The 20600-nt window shown below is 36.4% G+C and overlaps 3 protein-coding genes across 7 annotated transcripts; 1 reads left to right on the top strand and 2 right to left on the bottom strand.

Moving 5' to 3' along the window:
* Positions 1-695: 695 nt before the first annotated feature.
* Positions 696-9932, bottom strand: LOC130728075 (non-specific lipid-transfer protein 1-like). 5 transcript variants are annotated; one of them, XR_009015566.1, is made up of 3 exons: positions 6266-7403; positions 5672-5726; positions 696-1341 (listed from the first exon to the last, which is right to left on the bottom strand). XR_009015566.1 is itself a non-coding variant. In XM_057579414.1 (2 exons), exons 1-2 carry the CDS (start codon positions 9850-9852, stop codon positions 5711-5713), a joined length of 366 nt encoding a protein of 121 aa, XP_057435397.1. In that variant the 5' UTR covers positions 9853-9930; the 3' UTR covers positions 5672-5710. The 5 variants fall into 5 exon arrangements, 2 of the variants coding, with proteins under 2 accessions (XP_057435397.1, XP_057435396.1); XR_009015565.1 differs by lacking the exon at positions 696-1341 and adding an exon at positions 4524-5153; XR_009015564.1 differs by lacking the exon at positions 696-1341 and having other exon boundaries at positions 4524-5726; positions 6266-7454.
* A 389-nt stretch (positions 9933-10321) lies between these two features.
* On the top strand, positions 10322-11231 carry LOC130732270 (uncharacterized). Its single transcript, XM_057584356.1, has 2 exons — positions 10322-10847; positions 10951-11231. The coding sequence occupies exons 1-2, from the start codon at positions 10707-10709 to the stop codon at positions 11161-11163; spliced, it is 354 nt and encodes a 117-aa protein (XP_057440339.1). The 5' UTR covers positions 10322-10706; the 3' UTR covers positions 11164-11231.
* A 765-nt stretch (positions 11232-11996) lies between these two features.
* On the bottom strand, positions 11997-19566 carry LOC130728074 (uncharacterized). Its single transcript, XM_057579411.1, has 5 exons — positions 15125-19566; positions 13354-15030; positions 12583-13252; positions 12164-12458; positions 11997-12086 (listed from the first exon to the last, which is right to left on the bottom strand). Exons 2-3 carry the CDS (start codon positions 13849-13851, stop codon positions 12665-12667), a joined length of 1086 nt encoding a protein of 361 aa, XP_057435394.1. The 5' UTR covers positions 13852-15030; positions 15125-19566; the 3' UTR covers positions 11997-12086; positions 12164-12458; positions 12583-12664.
* Between the last annotated feature and the right edge of the window lie 1034 nt (positions 19567-20600).

The raw sequence follows: 20600 nt of genomic DNA, 5'->3' as shown, positions 1-20600 counted from the left end.
TATAAATGTATCATATAAAACCATGCATTTATTGTGTATCTCTATATAAACAAATCACTCACACACTCAAGTTATAGATATTTTACACTCCATCACCATGTGAGCAAAATGACAACTTCCACTAGCTATTTCAACAAGTATGCCATTTTTTATTACATTAGCTAATTTTAAATCTTTTTTTTTATTACTCATTTCTTCTTTCTTTGTGTCAGGAGAAAGATCATTAACGACAACAAAGAACTTGCATTCCTTGATCTATCCTCCAATACAAGATTGGAAAATAGAAGTGAAGGTGTGAAAAACGACTAAAAGGGGGGGTTGAATAGCGTTTTCAATATAAAAACTTTCCCCTTAAGATTTAAAGTAAATCTTTTCGGTTTCTCTAAGATAGATGGTGCAGCGGATAAAGATAGAGAGAAGAGAGAAACACACAAGTATTTTATCCTGGTTCACTTGATAAATCCCTCAAGCTAATCCAGTCCACCCGTTAAGGTGATTTCTTCCTTCTTAGAATGAAGGCAATCCACTAATCAGATAATTGTTACAACTGCACTTGAAACCTACAAGTGACTAACAATACACTGACTTAGCTCACACTAAGATTCACTCTCTTAGTCTTCTCTAGGATCCGATCAACCTTGATCTCCTAAAGGAATCACCACTAAGATTCACTCTCTTAGTCTTCTTAAGGATACTGACCTACCCGGTCCCTTAAGGAAAATCAAACAACTGTTTGAGGTTGGTGTTTACAAAGGTTTGCTTCTAAATAAGCTGAGTGTAAACTAAATAAGAATAGATGAAGAAAGTAGAGGCTTGAATCTTTTCTTGTATTGCAGCTCTTTGTTTTCTCTCACTTTGCTTTCTTCTTTTCTTCAGCCTTTTATAGTCCAAGGTGCAAAGGATATTTCTGTTGAGAGAATATGACCGTTGGAGGGCATTTCTGGAACTTCCAGAACCTGCTGTGGCTGAACCTTGGTAGGTAGGCTTTTCAGAATAGTACACTGCTCTTGTACTTCTTGATAGAGACATTTGCCTTTAACCAATGACTTCTGATCAGAGGAATGCTTCGTGTTGGAACTTGTGAAGCTTGGTGATCAGAGTCAGAGGGATGCTTGGATCCTCTGACCTTCGTAACTTCTGCTTCTGGACCTTCAGAGCTTCTGAACCTTCAGAGCCTCTGGTCCCTCAGAGCTTCTGGTCTTCAGATCTTCTGATCCTCAGATCTTCTGATCCTCTGATCTTCTGATCCTCTGATCCTCTGATCTTCAGATCCTCTGATCTTCAGATCCTCTGATCTTCAGATCTTCTGACGAATATATCTTCTGGTGTCAGAATCAGAACCTGTTTGTCAAAACACTCAAGACAAACATTAGAGTATCATAGTTGTTCATCCACAAATAAATACTTGTTATCATCAAAACATAGAGTTGTACCACATGACCAAATCTTGATCTTACAATCTCCCCCTTTTTGATGATGACAAAACCATGTATTTTGATGAACAACTCTAAACAAATAAACTGAATACACTCAGAGTATAAGGTATCAGAGTTAAAACTTATCCTGATGTGTATAGTTTATCTTGCTCCTTCTGAATCCAAGACTCGTGCTTGATTCTGAGCTAAGCTCCCCCTGAATCTAATACTTAATATCAATGTTAGTAATATCTAGATTCTGAGCTAAATAAAATAGGAGTTGTCAAGATACTATAAGTTCTCCCCCTTTTTGTCATAAGCAAAAAGAATGAAGGTGGAAAAAAAAAAATAGTAAGAGCAAAAGACGAAATACTCCCCCTCAGAAGGAATACCAAGGGATACTTGGCTGCTGATTAGTATATCTTCTTATGAGAGCAGAAGTGTCAAAGTCCAGAGGTTCTGGTGACATCTCCATTCTGGAAAAAATTCCATCTTCAGATGCTTCAGAATGAGAAGCTATGAACCTACTCTTCTTCTGATGACGCAAGTCAGAAGTTGTAGTAGCATCTTCTGATGTTGTTGCTTCTGGTTTGACAAGTTCTGAGTCTTTGTTTCTATCTGAAACAGTCATGCTCATCTCTACAAGCTTTTTCAGCTAGCTTTGACTTGACCAAATCTTACTCTACTGATGCCTCCAAGATTAACTTCACCTTCAGATTCAAGTTTTGGATCTTGGGACATATGCCTTTCTCCCGTCATGTGTTGCCTGCATCCACTGTCCAGGTTCCATGGTTGGAGTTTCGATGGACCTATTGAAGATATCTGCAACATATATAATCTTATCCCTAGGTACCCACTTTCTGGGTCCTTTCTTGTTAGTTAGCCCAGAAGTTCTGATCACCTTGGGTGTCTCAACATAATATTTTAAAGGAATATTTGCATGATATTTAGTCATAGAGAAAGATCCCTTTTTAAGAGGGTTTTTAGCAATTTTAGCAGGTACAAGATCAGGCAATATGGTACCAGAGGGAACAAAGCATTCATACAATGATTTAGCTTTAGACACAGAAGGCTCATTTCTAATTGGTTTAGAATAGCCAATGCCATGCATTCCATTTCTGCTTACGCCATAGATCATTGAAGCCATTAAGCTTCTATCCACGCTTTTAGCTAGGAATCTTTGAAAAGACTTTTCATACTTAGATTCATTTCTACAATCAGAGGCATCACAGGCAACAATTTTTTCTAACTTAGCAATCTGGTTCTTAAGCACAGAGTTAGAATTTACCAAAGCATGATTTTCATTTTTCAAATCAGAAATAATTTTCTCATGTTCAGAAGGAGTCTTGGAGACAGCAGATAAGTTCTTTTTCAACTTTTTATGCTTAGACAATAAAGATTTATACTTATCCATGATATCAGACAAAGCATGTTTCAGTTCAGAGGTAGAGAAAGAAGCAAATACCTCATTTTCATCGTCTGAGTTAGGATCTCCTTCTGATTCTGAGTCAGAGTCAACAGCTTCCTTTGACTCTGCTTCCTTGTCTTTGACAATTGCCATGAGTCCTTGGACTTCACCATCAGAGTCAACATCCTCTGGCTCTGATTCATCAAATGTCACCATCAGACTCTTCTTCGTCTTGAAGTGCTTCTTTGGCTTCTTGTCTTTCTTCAACTTTGGACAATCACTTTTGTAGTGCCCAGATTCTTTGCACTCAAAACATGTGACTTCCTTGATTGAAGACTTCTTCTGGCCTGAGGACTCATACTTTCCTTTTGCCTTTCCAGAGCCTTTGAACTTGCTCTGCCTGTGCTTCCAGATGCGGTTGAGTCTCTTGGAGATCAGAGTCAGCTCATCTTCATCAGAATCTTCTGATGCTTCTTCAGATTCTTCTTCTTCAGCTTGAAGAGCCTTTGACTTCTCAACCTTAGCCTTTTCAGATTTGGATTTCAAGGCTATGGACTTTTTCCTCAGATCTTGCATCTCTGAGCGTTTCAGCTCATGGCATTTCAAAATGCTGATGAGTTCTTCTAAACTCATATTCTCAACGTCTCTCGTGAGCTCTATTGAAGTCACCAAAGGCATCCAACTTTCAGGAAGACACCTGATGACCCTTATGACATGATCTTTTGTTGTGTAGCTCTTGTTGAGAGGTCGTATGCCAGCTACAAGCAATTGAAATCTGGAGAACATTTCTTCAATGGACTCATTTGGCTCCATGATGAAGGATTCATACTTTTGGATCAAAGACAATGCCTTTGATTCTTTGACTTTCTTGTTTCCTTCATGAGACATCTTCAGAGAATCAAAAATGCCTTTAGCAAACTCACGATCTGTAATCTTCTGGTACTCCTCATAGGAAATAGCACTTAGAAGAATTGCTCTTGCTTTGTGATGTTGTGAGTACAGCTTCTTTTGATCTGCAGTCATCTCTGACCTTGGGATCTTCTTGCCATATGCATCAACTGGACGCTCATAGCCATCCACAATAATATCCCAGAGATCTGGATCAAAGCCAAGAAAGAAGCTTTTGATTCTGTCTTTCCAGAAATCAAATCTCTGACCATCAAAGATAGGTGGTCTTGCACTGTATTGATATTTGCTTGTAGTAGTGGTGGAATCCATGAGTTTTTCACACTGGCCCGGATCTACTGAACACTGTTAAGTGTGGTAATCAGAACTTGCGCTCTGATACCAATTGAAGGTGTGAAAAACGACTAGAAGGGGGGGTTGAATAGCGTTTTCAATATAAAAACTTTCCCCTTAAGATTTAAAGTAAATCTTTTCGGTTTCTCTAAGATAGATGGTGCAGCGGATAAAGATAGAGAGAAGAGAGAAACACACAAGTATTTTATCCTGGTTCACTTGATAAATCCCTCAAGCTAATCCAGTCCACCCGTTAAGGTGATTTCTTCCTTCTTAGAATGAAGGCAATCCACTAATCAGATAATTGTTACAACTGCACTTGAAACCTACAAGTGACTAACAATACACTGACTTAGCTCACACTAAGATTCACTCTCTTAGTCTTCTCTAGGATCCGATCAACCTTGATCTCCTAAAGGAATCACCACTAAGATTCACTCTCTTAGTCTTCTTAAGGATACTGACCTACCCGGTCCCTTAAGGAAAATCAAACAACTGTTTGAGGTTGGTGTTTACAAAGGTTTGCTTCTAAATAAGCTGAGTGTAAACTAAATAAGAATAGATGAAGAAAGTAGAGGCTTGAATCTTTTCTTGTATTGCAGCTCTTTGTTTTCTCTCACTTTGCTTTCTTCTTTTCTTCAGCCTTTTATAGTCCAAGGTGCAAAGGATATTTCTGTTGAGAGAATATGACCGTTGGAGGGCATTTCTGGAACTTCCAGAACCTGCTGTGGCTGAACCTTGGTAGGTAGGCTTTTCAGAATAGTACACTGCTCTTGTACTTCTTGATAGAGACATTTGCCTTTAACCAATGACTTCTGATCAGAGGAATGCTTCGTGTTGGAACTTGTGAAGCTTGGTGATCAGAGTCAGAGGGATGCTTGGATCCTCTGACCTTCGTAACTTCTGCTTCTGGACCTTCAGAGCTTCTGAACCTTCAGAGCCTCTGGTCCCTCAGAGCTTCTGGTCTTCAGATCTTCTGATCCTCAGATCTTCTGATCCTCTGATCTTCTGATCCTCTGATCCTCTGATCTTCAGATCCTCTGATCTTCAGATCTTCTGACGAATATATCTTCTGGTGTCAGAATCAGAACCTGTTTGTCAAAACACTCAAGACAAACATTAGAGTATCATAGTTGTTCATCCACAAATAAATACTTGTTATCATCAAAACATAGAGTTGTACCACATGACCAAATCTTGATCTTACAAGAAGTACGAGTATCATGGATATAGGACACTCTGAATATATATAGGAAAAAAAATCACTGATATGGTTCTAAATCTAATTGACAAGAAGGTTTCAATTTTTTATTGTCTTTTACTAACATTTTATTATCACTAAACTTAGTTCTCTTGAATTTCTCTATAGGACAATCATTGCAAGGCTCAGGGCTGGAAAAAAAAGATTGTGCTTGATGTGGCTTCATCAGGTAAATAACTACTCTATATCTATCTTATGCTTTTCTATATGAATATCTCATAGAACAAAAGTCAATCTATATCCTATAAAAAGAGAAATTTCATTTCTACACAAGGTTCTTCAAATTTACTAACACTAACAATAAAATCAGAAACCAAAAACATATATATGTCAAGCTGAAACACTCACAGTTACTCCCTCCTTGCTCGATACCACCACAGAATGAGCCTAGATAGTATACTTCCTGTGAAAAAACATAGTATTGTAGTGTTAATATTGTTTATTATTATTGAATTAGAATAAAAAAAATTGTAAGAGAAAAGGATATCATATATATAAAGGGTCAGAGGAAAAGCTCCTCCCAGATTATACAACAAGGAAACAAAATTGATCAGTACAAAACAGCAGCAAAACTACAAGGTAAGAATAAAAGTAGTAGAAGCTTAAAAGAATACAAAGTAAAATTAGAACCCCAGGAAGAGTAGACATTGCAGAAATTGCACATCTTGGTTGCAGACCAGGGGAGACAATCACGAACGGATAAGTGCTCCTTAATACAAATTCTCAAAAAGCAAGTAAAACCTCAAGACTCCTTCATTTCAATAGCAATTTCTACCCTTAAGGTTTAAATGACATTTTTTTAGGGAAGGTTTAAATGGTTGTTTTAATACTATTATTTAATTTAATGACAATAAGAACCAACAAACAAGAAATAATTCAATTATAGAGGAAGAGGTAAACACAGAATAGCCCACAAAGAACAAAAGGCAGTGAAGAAAATACCTCCACAAATCAATGACATGGAGGGAGAGGAGGAACCTTCAATTCAAACTCCATTATATGACCATACCATAGAGAGAATATCATGGTAACACTACTACTTTAGTCTACAATTATGAACTCTATGGGCCTCGCTGGAAGTCACGCAGCGGTGGTCATTTGTCCTGTGCAACACAAGTTTGACAAAGAAACAAAATTGGGTGGGACGGGGGTCAGTGGTGTGGGTCGCATGTCCGACGGAAGTTGTCGGAGGCCTGGCTGGTGGTTTCGTGGTCGTAAGGGAAGGAGGAGGAGAAGAGGAGAGGCCAGGTGTGGTGGCTAGGGTTTTTGTTTTGACAAAAAGGGGAAGCGTGTCTCACTCTCCCTTTTCTCATATATTTGTTATTTTTTATTTATTTATTTTTTTTGTCAATTTTTTTTTAATTCAATGTGGACTTACTCCTATTGTGTGGCTGCCTTCTTTTTTTTTTTTTTTACGGTGGTTGCCTTTTTTTTAAAAAAATATTTAGCCATAATATTAATTTGTCATGGTTTCATATTTTAAAATTCTTAATTTTGTAATTTTTTTGTTCTATTTACAAAACTAAAACGTAATTTTAATATTTACTTTTGTTATTGATGATAAATATTTGAATTATTCTTACTAAAAAATATTTAACAAATATTTATCTTTTTATTTAATCAATGATGATTGAACTTAATAATACATTTTTTTAGTAACTTAAAAATACATTTTTACAAACTAAATAATCACACTATATTAATATGTATTAAATTCATTGTACTCTAATCTTTTATTTTTTTTAAAAATTCCAGGGAGCGTATCATTATTAATTACTACCTTGAGGTACAACACTCATAGTCGATTTAAAATACCTCTAGATGTTTTTGAAGATAGTACGAGCTTAATCAAGTAAAATACTCAGCTTGCTCAATTAATAATTCAAATAGATTTGATTATTTGGAATGAAACACCTATGACTAAAAGGTTGGCATTTGAATCCCTTGATAGAACACTAAAAGACATTGTTGGTTTCTTCAAGATCTTTATGTTTTCTAAAAGTATGATCGTTGACACTTCATCATCTGCTCAACTTAATTTATTGGCATTTGAATTCAACAAATGGATATTGCAAATGATAATATATATAACTGAACAAGAGTTCATGTATCCGGTGAAGTTCTTGAATTCTTTAAATTTCAATAATACCCAAACCATTGTTGCACCTTAAAGTAGGAATGTCAATTATGCTACTCAGGAACATCAATCCAACCCTAGGAATGTGCAATGGAATAAAACTAATTATTGTACATCTAGGAGAATAGAAAATAGAGTCGCAAATACTTCAGGAAGTAACACTGGTGCAAAAGTGCTTATAACACATATAGTTTTTACCACAAATAATTCTAAATGATATTTTATGCTAAGAAGAAACAATTTTCAATAAAGTTTGTTACACCATGACAATTAACAAAAGCCAAAATCAGTCATTGAACTATGGGAGATTATATTTGCCAAGACATATATGCTCTCATGACCAATTATATTTGCGTTGTTTAAAGTAAGATTACCAAAGGGATTGAAATACTTATTGTTGAGAAAGATGATACATATGCGTAATATACGAAAAAATTTAGTGTACAATGAAGTTTTTGATGAACTTTCATTTAATATTCTTACCTTTATACAAATTAAAATATCACAATTTAAAATTACAACTTAAAACAAATCTGTGCAGCGCATAGGTAAAAGAACCCATACTTGAATGCATTGTACCAAACATCACATTTTCTTTGTAATAAATATATTACACAATAAAATTAACTTATTGCTTAAATTAAATATTTCAAAGTAAATTAGCAATTTTTTATGTCATTGGATAAATAAATTTTTAAGTTGTTAAGATTATTTCTATGCTAATAATTATATAATTTGAGTACTATTAATTATTTACACAAAAAATAACTCTAATTATATTTATTGAAATGTCTTAATTAACACAATTTTTTTATATTTATAATTAAAATTATTTTAAATTTTATTTATTTAAACTATAATAATTTATATATAATGTTCTATAATATTGTAAGTAAACCCGTGCAACGCACGGGTATAATATCTAGTATATATGTAAAGCTCACTTGAGCTATTAGTATTAAATGCATTAAATAATCAAGTTAAACAAATTAATTTCATTTCAACTTTTAATATAATGTAACTTTTGAAACATGACAATCTTTTTGTTTTTGACTTTACACATGCCAATATAACTTTTTGAAAAATACATATAGCCTCTATAATTAAAAAAATAAATAAAAAATAACTACATGCAATCTTTTTGTTTTTTGACATTACACATGCCAATTTGCATCATATGACTTTGAATATGATGAATAATAATTTTATAAAGTTGTAAATGGTAACACCTCTCATTGTTATTGGAAAGTGCAAATTCCCTTAAACTTATGAGAAATTTGTCATTTTCAATTCCTTATCTCAAATTCACTTAATATTATCGGTTACTAATATGGATCAGTCTGATTTATTATGAGTGCATTACTCATTCATACTCTCTTTTAAAATTAGTGATACCTTTCATATTCTTCAATGCTTAATCTTCAAATATAAATACACCTCACCTATTTGTGTTTTATGCAACTTTCATTCAACCCCAGCAAATCATGAGATATGGGTGCTACATGTATTCCTTTTGTCATTTATTTTCATATCTTGCATCCAAACTTGCTCTGATAAATTACTATTTGAGTTTTTAATTGGCGGAAACTACTAACATAACATTTGAATTAAATTATGTAATAATTTTTTATTTATTATGAAATATTTAGGAAAATCAAATCTGATTCATCATAGAGACTACAAAGTACAAATATATTTAACCCAAATCATGAAAACAAATATCATGAATATTTATAATTTAACTTTTTAAAAATATTATTTGTGCTTTACTTTTTAAAGCTATGATTATAATAACTTTTAAAATTTCAGTCCTACTATTATCATTAGTGCATATTTTAAAGTTATTACCTTCCTTTAATATTTATTATTTTAAAATTATTTTGTTATAGCTTTCTTACCTTCATATAAATTTAAATATCACAACTAAAAAATATAACTTAAAAATTCTTTTAAAAAAAATATAACTTAAAAACGAACCCGTGCAACGCACGGGTTTAATTTCTAGTATAAGGTATTCAAGATTAGTGATATATATATCTTACGTGTTGCAGTTAATGGTGGGGGTTGGCTTGAAGGGCAAGTTCACCGCACACTTGGCAGGGAGAGAGGCAAGGGCTGGAGCATTGAGCCCTGGCAAGCTCGAGTAAGCGGATTTGAGGCACCTACAAGCACCTTGACGATCAGGGGTGGTCTTGGCCAGGTTATTAAGAGTCCTGACCCCATTGCAGCATGGTGCAGGAACGCTTGGACCGGGCCTCCTCAGGTAGCCAAGACAAGGTGCAATTGTAAACTGCACCTGGCCACATGGCAGAGCCGCCTCGGCGAAGGGACAGCCCAAAACCATGCACATCACGGCCAAGGAGGCAACCTTGAGAACTAGTGTGGTAGCCATGATTTTTAAATTGCAGTTGAAGGGTGAGTGTAATAAAAGTGAGTGTGGAGGTGCTGATGATTTAGTTGTGTTGCCTATAGAGGACTAATGGACTATATATAGAGAATACGGATTGTTCAAATTTGTTCGTTAAGTGAAATTGAAGGTGAAGGGAGGGAATTGAATGTTAGGAAATTATCAATTTATATACTTTAATGCATGCCAATGACCCTCACCGGAACCTACGAGCTATAACATGGAGGGGTTTAGATATACATCTAGATCACACGATGGGAAGTTGAGAACGATTTAATTTGAAGGAAGCATTATATGCACTTCTCATGCCACCGATGGAAATAAAACAGAAACATATATGATAAAAGTGTTATGGTATAAGGGGATGTACCTCACCGTTATAATATGAGAGTGGAATAATAATGGATATATATATATATATATTTTAGGCTTAATTCCACTTTGAGCCCCTGATGTTTCAGAAATGAGCGATCGGGGGCCCCCCGTGTTTAAACGTAGCGGTCAGGCACCCCAACGTTTCAAAAACGTGCGATCCAACCCCTTCTGTTAAGCTCCGTTAGTTGACCAAACAGAGGCCCTTTCATTAATTGACGTGGATTTTGTTTTTTAGTTTAACATTAAATTTTCCCAAACGCATTCCCCCCCCCAAATCAGAAACACGCGATTTTGACCCCAATTTTAACCTAATTAAAGAAAGGAAGAAGAAGAAGAAGAGAAGGGGAGAAGAAGAAGCTCGAAGAAGAAGGAGAAAGGAAGAGAAGGAGAAAGGAAGAAGCTCGAAAAGAAGAGGGGAAGAAGCGCGAAGAGTAAGAAACGAGGAAGAAGCTTGTTCGATTCAAATGTCAAGTGCAAGTGGAAGCTCCAATACCCATGGCTCTATTCGAACAAGGTACTGCGATTGTGGTGTCGAGTCGAAGCTGGTTACATGTTGGGTGGGTGATAATGCTGGGCGTCGATTCTACGGTTGTGGCAAATATCATGTGAGTTTGGTTTACTGGATTTGTTATCTAATTTCTTCACTGACATTTTCTCCACATCTGCCATTTTATTTGCCGAGTTTGGTTCATTGGGTTGAATTTGCAGGTTTATGGGAGGAGGATGTGCGGATTTTTCCAGTGGTATGATGGGGAGGGCAATGCACGTGAAAGGAAGGTTATTTCTGGCCTAATCCGCAAGATTGAAGTGCATAAGAAGAATGAGATGTATTTGACTAGGTGTTGTTTAATTGGGTGGGGACTTTGTGCAGCTTTGTTGCTTGTCATTGTAATGTTGTTGGTGAAAATTTATAGGACATAGGCTAGGAATGAAAGAGAATGATGGAATGTAAGGAGAATGAGAAAGACTATGTTATGTTTTCTGGGTCCATTTTCTAATCCAATGAGAAAGGTTTTTTGCTATCTAATGTTATGATGCTATCTATCCCTACTTTGCTTTCCTTTCTTTCTCCTTTCACATAATGCAATATGTCACAATTAAGACACCATAACACTTGAACACAAACTAGTCTTGACAACAATTATACATCAACCTTACTTAACTTATCATTCAATAGAACACAACAAAATAGGTTCAGAACATTACATAGGTTCATAACATCACATAGGTTCAAAACATCACATAGGTTCAAAACATCACACAGGTTCTTAGACATCACAACATGAGTAACTTCTCAGTCAATACACAGAGGTTCAAACTACAAAACAAATTACAAGTTCAAAGACATAAAAATAGGTTCTTAGACAAATGATGATCTTGAAGTCTGACTTCATTGAGTCCCCACAGCAGCCAATGATGCTCTTGTTCTCTTTCTGGTCCTTAATGCTCCAGTTTCCCTTTCATTTCCACCCTCAGTTATTGTACTTCCTGTTTGTGATGATCTTTGCTGACTCAAAACACCATCATTGAACACAAAACCCTGAGTAAGTGGCTGATTTGGTGGCTGAGATCCTCCTTCATTTGCTTCATTTGGTGGCTGTGAACATGCAACCACAAAGGTTCAAAACATTGAATAACATTAAACCAATGTTAAATTAAGCACCAAGATAAATCCATTACCTTATTTCCTCCTTGGTTTGGTGGCTGAGATCCTCCTTGGTTTGGTGCCTGAGGTGATGCTTGCTGAGCTTGTCCTTGCTGAGCTTGTCCTCCTTGCTGAGCTTGTCCTTCTTGTGTTCCAGGAGTTGTTCCACTTCCACTTGCCCATTAGTTTTCTTGCTTTTCTGTGAACATGCAAATCAAGGTTAAATAGATTAACATCATGAATGAACTAAAGATAAATGACTGAACCAAATATTACCTTATTCCCTCCTGGTGGAATAACAATGTCAGCAACTGTTTTAGCCCTGCACGATCTGATGTTGTGGCCTGACCTTCTACAGTTTCCACAAAATACTGTGGATTGAATTCTACTCAGCTTATGTGGATCTCTTGGCTCATCTGCTGCCTTGACCCTTTTTTTCTTTGGCCTTCCTGGTGCCCTTCTCATTTCTGGTGGTACAATTGGCAAGACATTGTCCCCTGGGCTAGGCCACAAGTCAGGACCATTGCATGGAAATATGATGTTCTCATATGTCCTAAAAAATGTACTTTTCCTATATAGGAATGTATTCTCATATTAGACAACACAAAATGTATGCATTTACAAGCACAATATGCAAAACAACATGGCAGCAAGGAAATGAATGCACAAAATGGGAGCTAGCATGATGCATTTACCAGTAATAGGAGTCAACATACTCCTCAGGCCTAGTGTTGTTATACCATGAGCATGAAACAACATGGCAGCAAGGGATGCCAGTTAGGTCCCACCTTCTGCACGACAAGTTTTTGCAGCCAAGTTCACAACATACTTCCATGTGCCATTTGTGACCTCAAACAGAGCATTGTTTTGATCACCAACATTCACTGGAAGCCAGGCAACAACATCTCTCTTAGACACCTCTAACTTCTTCTGAATGGTTGGACATAGCTCTCCCTGGTACCTAAGATCCACATATCTTTGCTTCACAATCCTATTTATGAGATAGAACTTCAATCCTTCAAGTAGGTTGATTATAGGTTTATCCCTATACTCTAGGATTGCTCTGTTGAAGGCTTTGCACATGTTATTAACCTGCAAATCACATACAGGGTATGTGCTATAGCGAGCTCTGCTGCATTGTTTCATAGGGACCTGCTTCAAGTCATTCCAAGCATCCTCATTCAATTCTTTGATTTTGAGCATGACCTTTTCCCACCATGGCACAGTACATGCCCTTGCAGCATTCCACAGTGCTCCTTTCATTTCATCCCCGAGGTATTTCTTCCTGAAGTTTGCATACAGATGTTTAACACAGAATCTGTGATCAACATTCTCATCCATGACTGCCAGTGTAGGAACAAGTCCCTTAAAATACAATCAATCCAGAAACAGTAAGGCTTAACAGTAACAATAAAAGTAGCCATAAAAGTAGGATTAATAAAATGCAAATATGGTAAACTAAGCACCTTTTGTTGATCAAAGATGAAGCACCATCTCTTGTTCTGAATACTGTTTAAGTCAAACAGTAACAAATCCAGAAACCAGTCCCAAGAGTCTTTTGTCTCTGCCTCCACAACTGCATAAGCTATAGGATACATCTGATTGTTACCATCCTTTCCTACTGCAGTTAAGAGTTGCCCACCATAAACACCTTTGAGAAAACACCCATCTAAACCTATTAGAGGTCTACATGTGGTGGCAAAAGCTCTTTTACATGCAGCTAGACATACATATATCCTCTCAAATACAGGTACACCAGCCCCTGCCATGGTTTTGATTACCACTGTGCTCCCTGGATTACTTCTTCTCAATTCTTCACCATAACTTCTGAGATGCTTGTATTGCTCTAAGGTTGCCCCTTCAATCATCTTCTGTGCCTTGACTCTAGCTCTAGATAACTGAAACCTACTCAGTCTCACACCCCACTTATTTTTAGCTTCCTCACCCAATGCTTTTAATTTCATGTGAGGGGTATGCCTTAGAAGGGGAACAAATTCCTTAGCAACAAAGGAAGGCCTTGCTTGTCTGTTTTTATTACTCAAGTAGCATGTGTGCTCATCCTTTAGTGTGACAATTTGCCAATAGCTATTCTGTTCATACTTGGAAGCCCTCAAATAAAATGGACACCCTTCCTGACACTTGATTACAATCCTCTTAGGTTCATTTTTTTTAAACACAGTATCCTTCTTATTTTGCAGGGCATAGTCTCTCACAGCATCTCTAAACAAATTTGGATCAGTAAATACATGGCCAACCTCAAATTTGATCACATAACTTTCACCACCCACCTTGAATTTTGGAAATTTCCTCCTCCTTAGCTTCTCACAATCCTCATCACTGTCATATGGACTTTCTAGGTCTTCAGAACTCTCATTCTCATTCTCATCTTCAAAAAAAGAAACAACTTTGCTTGGCAAACAGCATGAGGAGCTTTGTAATTCACAGGAAGAACTTGACTCCAGTCATAGCCTTCTTCATAATCACTGTCATCAAGGCTAACTTCACTGTCATCCTCATCATCTGAATTACCAATGTAATTTTCATCTTCACTTGATGGCACAGGATTAGCATCAACTGGTACAGGTTCAACATCAACTGGCACAGGTTCAGCTTTAGGTTGAGCAGGCACAGGTTCAGCTTCAACTACCACAGGTTCATCATCAACTTGCACATGTTCAGCTTCAGCTTCACTTTGAGGTTCAGGTTCAGGTGGGAGATGAGATATTGGTTGAGCATCACATTCAGGCTCAAGATAACTAGGTTGAGCAACAGAGCAAGAAACTATCTCTACCTCATCATACACCACATCATCATCAATTACCAGGTTATCTAAAGATCCAGGAACATTAGTGAGTTTCTCAATGTAGAAATTCACAATATCACTCCCACTGTGCTCATTCAAAACCCTCAACACATCTGCATCATCAACAAAGGGTCTCAAACCATTTTGAAGACCAAACCCAGGTTGAAGGTACCATACTTTAAATGAGCTATAACCTAGACCCTTTGCAATATAGTTCAACCCAATTGAGTTTAGGGTATCAATATCACATGTTTCGAGCTTCTCACATTCCCCATCAATATATTCAGACCTAGGGTGAGTCACAAACTTCCCTCCATGAAATATATTCACAGGTAAGTACCTAGAAGCCAACAACCACAGTAAAGACCTTCAATAAATTAACACCACCAACATATTCTATGTAGGAAACGACAGAGAAAAGGCCATAAAGGTACCTCGGAGGAGTGACCGAGTGGACCACAGCAGGAGCTACAGGGACCGTTTGCCTTGGATTCCCTTCGACAGAAGATCATCGCCGTCCACGACCTCTCCCCCTCCATGCCACACGCACCATCTTTGGCTGAGCACCGTTGGATTCGAAGCTTGAAGAAAAACAGGAACTTCAGGGGTTGAAGCTGCACCAACCTCTCGATCTCTCTTCTGTTGCTTGCTAAGTTAGGAATTGAGGTGAAATTAGGGTAAAATTTGGGGGAATTGGGTTTGTGTATTGAGTGGGAAATTCCTGGGTCAAAAATTTAATGTTAAACTAAAAAACAAAATCCACGTCAATTAATGAAAGGGCCTCCGTTTGGTCAACTAACGGAGCTTAACAGAAGGGGCTGGATCACACGTTTTTGAAACGTTGGGGTGCCTGACCGCTACGTTTAAACACGGGGGGCCCCGATCGCTCATTTCTGAAACATCAAGGGCCCAAAGTGGAATTAAGCCTATATTTTATAAACATCACATTCGAATAGGAGTTTGGGCATGGTCATGTAGATTTTTTTATAACACCATATTAATTAAATAATGAGTTTATCACATTAAGAAATAACACCACATCTTTCACCAAAAATTTGAACACAATGTAAGGTTTATAGGCTAACACGCTCATATTTATTAAATGTGTGACACTTTTTTATTTTACTTCTATTTTATATCCACACTTTGAAGAATTATTAACAACTCTTTTTGAACTTAATGTGAGATTTTTTATTTATTTTGTTATTTCTTAGTCATACATGAAGAATTCTTATGCTCTCCCTCACCGGGGTTATTGTCAGCTATCAATGTTGAAACCATCAGCTATGATATTAATTGTTATGGTGGGAGGGGATCTCTCCAGGTTATATGATGAGATGGTGCATTGATATATATTTTTATAACCATGCACATTGGATGACGAGTGCACCACATTTTTCATACAAAACCTTAAGACAATGGATTTATAAGTCCTTTCACTTATATAATATTAAACATTCTTCAATCTACTCAATGTGGGACTACATTATTTTATTTTATTTTTTAACCATACTGAAAGGATTCTCAACAAAGAACATCTTTAACGTTAACCCTAATAGCTTAGAAGTATCTTATTTGTTTTTTTTACATACATAGTGTAGGTTATATACAAATAATTAGAAGTGCAACTTTTTGTAATCACCAACTTAATATAAATCGCCACGTCAAGTTTTTTACATTTTTTTTAAACTGCTAGTGGCGACACTCCTTATTTGCTTGACTTTCATCATTAGTGATGAAAATAAATCCGTTACAAAATCCTAGCCTATAACATTAAAGGAAGATAGATGTTTTTGACATTTAGCATGATTATTTGCGACGAAGTTTGAACCATCACAAAATCCTAGTGAATAATAGCAAATTAATTAGCAACAGAATTTTGAGAGGGAAGTTGCCCAATTTGCAAAATGTTTAGCGACCGAATATTGTTTGTGATGGAAAACTTCTCTACCCAAATTATGTCACTATTTCCTTTATATCATATGCTAGGATTTTGTGACAGACTTGATTCTGTCGCTATCAATGAAAGAGGTGTTTACCTCTGGCAACGACGATTTCACAAAAAAAAAAGAAAAAAAAGGTATCCCCACTCCAAGTTGCGATTTATACAAAGTTGGTAATTAAAAAAAGGCTTAATTCCATTTTGGTCCCCTGATGTTTCAAGAATCAGCGTTCTGCACCCTCCATGTCTAAAAGTTGCGGTCAAGCTCCCCTTTGTAACAAAACTATGCTAACGAAGCCCTTCCGTTAGCTTCCGTCTGTTGACCAAACGGAAATGACTTACGTGTATTTTTAATTTCTCCTTCCTCCTACAACTCCATCGTCTCCATCTCTTTAATTAATTAAAAATAAAATTTCTGATTAATTAATAAATAACCACACCCCTTTCTTCTTCCTCATCATCCTCACCAAGAAAACCTAGAAAATTAAAACACCCAAATAAACAAACCCACAAGCCAATAATCCAATCTAGCCTCTGCCACTCATCACTTCCTTTTCTTTTCCTTTTTCTTCTATGTCTACCACCACCATGAACAAACATCGTGTCCTTGTTTCCGTAAGAGGGGGAAGAGAACAAATATCTCCCCATTTCCATAAGAGGGGGAAGAAGGAACACTTCTGAAATTGGAGGAAAGTGGAATTCATAGTTAGGTTTTGGTCCAAAACCCCAGAATGGATTATGGCTGTCAAATTTTTTAGCATGAAAAAAGAAAGAAGTTTTGGAAACTCAAAAAACTCATACCCAACGCAACATAACAAAAACCTTGTTAATCAATTACAACCTTGATTGAAAACAAAATGACAACTTCTTTATTTCATAATTTATTCTCACTTTAAATCCAGATCCAATACCAACCCAAATACAAAACAAAGAAGATAGAAAAATAGGGGAAATTTTAGAGCTCAGAGGATGCCCTTTTAGAAGAAGACGAAGGGGAAGAAGAACCAATGACAGAAGATTCAGTTTAGATCTAGACCCACTCTGAACAAGAGGAGGCAAACTACTCACTCGATCTAAAACCCAGATCTGGAGCTTTGGCAATTCTGGGTTGGTTTGAGGTCGGCGGGGAGGGTAGCTATGGCGAAGAGAGGTTTTGAAGAGAGAAGAGCATGAACCAGAGAGAGAAAGAGGGAACACAGCGGTAGGCTCTCCCCTTGCTTTTGCAATCACCCAAAAATCGAATCCATTACAGTGTAGGGTGAAGCAATAAGAGATGAAGAATGTAAATTAGTGTGGACTGTGGAAGATTGGGGGGTTGTGATGGATATGTGGGACGATGGTGGAAGCCTGGGAGAGGTTTGGCTTGGTTATGGAGGTTTGTTGTGTAGAGGAAATTAGGGGTTTGGCTTGACTTAAAGAGGTAACCTTGTAATTCATGGATTCAAAAATGGGTGAAGGGATGGAGACGATGGAGTTGTAGGAGGAAGAAGGAATTGGATCGGTGTTGATTTGGGTTAAAAATACACGTAAGTCATTTCCGTTTGGTCAACAGACGGAAGCTAACGGAAGGGCTTCGTTAGCACAGTTTTGTTACAAAGGGGAGCTTGACCGCAAATTTTAGACATGAGGGGTGCAGAACGCTCATTCTTGAAACATCAGGGGCCCAAACTGGAATTAAGCTTTAAAAAAAATTGCACTACTTTAGTAATTATTTGTAAAAATTACATCATGTAGGGAGAAAAAACTATCTTATCACTAAGCAAGCCAAACTATCTTTAAAGGCTTTGTGGTTGTGTATATATAATAAAGAAGTCTCACAAATTAGGTAGATTATATTGGCTAGTGTACAAATGTATATACAATAAATAACACACACAACCATTACCTTAAGCTTAAGATTTTGTGGTGGTGTGAGACTTAACTTATAAATTCTAACATGACGAACTTGGAGCGGTGGCGATTATGTTGGTTCTTTCATCTGCTCTTCACCTTGCCGTCGCGTAACCTCTTGCAGACAGGTAAAAGTTGGGCCATGAAGCAAGGATGATGAAGCACCTCCTCCTAGAAATATTGCCTTTCAAATAGAGTGAGTCGATGTGCCCAACAATTGAAACATATGAACCTTCATGATCATCTTAAAATCTTCAAATACTTAAACTGAAATTAAATAACTACTCATTTTCGGTTTACTCATTTATTGTGGTAACTATTAAACTTTTTTATTTTACTAAGGTCTTTGATATTATTCTGGAAAATGCGAAAATTATAAGTTAAATTATCATATATCAATAGTATATTGGGCCACCTAATGATCTCTATTAGAAATTAGGGGGCCTATACTCAACCACAAAAGCTAGCTCAAGAGTTGAGGTTTGCACAACCCTTATAAACACTTGATTGGCCTTATCTCTAGCCAATGTGGGACTTCTAACACACCCCCTCACGTCCAGGATTGAACAGACTGGAACGTGGGAACAACAACGGGTGGCCCAAATATGGGAGGTCTCCACACAACAAATGGATCTAGGATAGGCTCTGATACCATATTAGAAATTAGGGGGCCTATACTCAACCACAAAAGCTAGCTCAAGAGTTGAGGTTTGCTCAACCCTTATAAACACTTGATTGACCTTATCTCTAGCCAATGTGGGACTTCTAACAATCTCATCTGAGGTAAAAAATAAAAACCTTTGTGGCCAGAGACATCACTACCGTATCCCGAGCCAAGTTAGTCACGTGGGGTCCCTTTCCCCCGTGGAGACTGGTGGCCAAAGAAGCAAAAAAAAAATTGGGCCACCTAATTCACGTATAAAAAAAAGTGTAGGTACTACAGATAATTAGTATATGGTATTAGAGACATTTATAATTTATAATTCCAAACTCTTGTTACACATTAATTTAGGGGCTGTCTAAATGAGCTATGTGGGTTATTAACCCGCAACTCAATGGAGCAATAAGATTTTTTATAAATAAAATATAAAAATTCTAACTTATTTATCTTCAATGTGATTGGGCAATGCGTTATTAAACTCAAATTTTCTCATTGTCATTTAGACAACCCCATTAATTTATAATTCCAAAATGAAAAATTAGAGAAATTATAAATGATATATAAAAAGTTAATCTTGAACCTAATTTAATAATATTACTAACAATTAACATTTGTCTACAAGAAAAAGAAAGGGTAAATAGTTATCTTCTATATGTAAATCCATGTGGTTTGGCAATTACTTGTTAGGTTTCTGCGTCTCCCAGAATGGTCTTTGGGCCGTATAAGTAGTTCCCACTTTCCACTAAATTACAAGAGTTCTTAACTCGAGTTTCATGTCCTGATCAACTCGAGTTTCTGCAACACCCGTTCCAGTCCACATACGTGTTTATACCTGCTTATGTCCAATGGATGTCGCTGTTATATTTATGTCAAAGAAACATTATCTAAAAACTGGGGCTGCGGAGATGGGCAGGCCATCCAAAAATCGTCTTAGGTCCCCTCAAAATTAGTGTTATATATATATATATATATATATATATATATATATATATATATATATATATATATATATATATATATGTGAGTTTAATTTTAATGCACCGACGGTGTAAAGTTTTTTTACACCGTCAACCAATCAGATTTCAAGGATGTAAGAAAATTTCGTTTTTCATTTAATTTCATTAATTGACGTGACACATCCTTGAAATCTGATTGGTTGACGGTGTAAAAAAACTTTACACCGTCGGTGCATCAAACTTTTTCTCTATATATATATTTAACAGCAAGGTAATATAGTGTTATATAATATATACTGCTGAGGTAATGAAACAATAAAATATCAAGTTATATTAATTGCAACGTGGGCAATGCAACGTGCGAATTAGAAAATGTAACTTTGATAGTTATTAGCAGTAGTGTTTTGTAATAACAGATTTACATTTTTTCAAAAAATTAATAAATGAAATATTTGTTATTT

This window comes from Lotus japonicus, chromosome 1 (genome assembly GCF_012489685.1).
Source record: "Lotus japonicus ecotype B-129 chromosome 1, LjGifu_v1.2".
Classification (NCBI taxonomy): Eukaryota; Viridiplantae; Streptophyta; class Magnoliopsida; order Fabales; family Fabaceae; genus Lotus; species Lotus japonicus.
This window is presented reverse-complemented; position numbering and strand designations above follow the sequence as displayed.

Coding starts and splice junctions, on each gene's coding strand:
- LOC130728075 (XM_057579413.1), bottom strand. CDS start 9,852: ATGGCTACCACACTAGTTCTCAAGGTTGCCTCCTTGGCCGTGATGTGC. Junction 7,538..9,502: donor CCCACCATTAACTGCAACAC/GTAAGATATATA, acceptor GCACATTCCTAG/GGTTGGATTGATGTTCCTGA.
- LOC130732270 (XM_057584356.1), top strand. CDS start 10,707: ATGTCAAGTGCAAGTGGAAGCTCCAATACCCATGGCTCTATTCGAACA. Junction 10,848..10,950: donor ACGGTTGTGGCAAATATCAT/GTGAGTTTGGTT, acceptor TTGAATTTGCAG/GTTTATGGGAGGAGGATGTG.
- LOC130728074 (XM_057579411.1), bottom strand. CDS start 13,851: ATGAAATTAAAAGCATTGGGTGAGGAAGCTAAAAATAAGTGGGGTGTG. Junction 13,253..13,353: donor TCATCTTTGATCAACAAAAG/GTGCTTAGTTTA, acceptor TTGTATTTTAAG/GGACTTGTTCCTACACTGGC.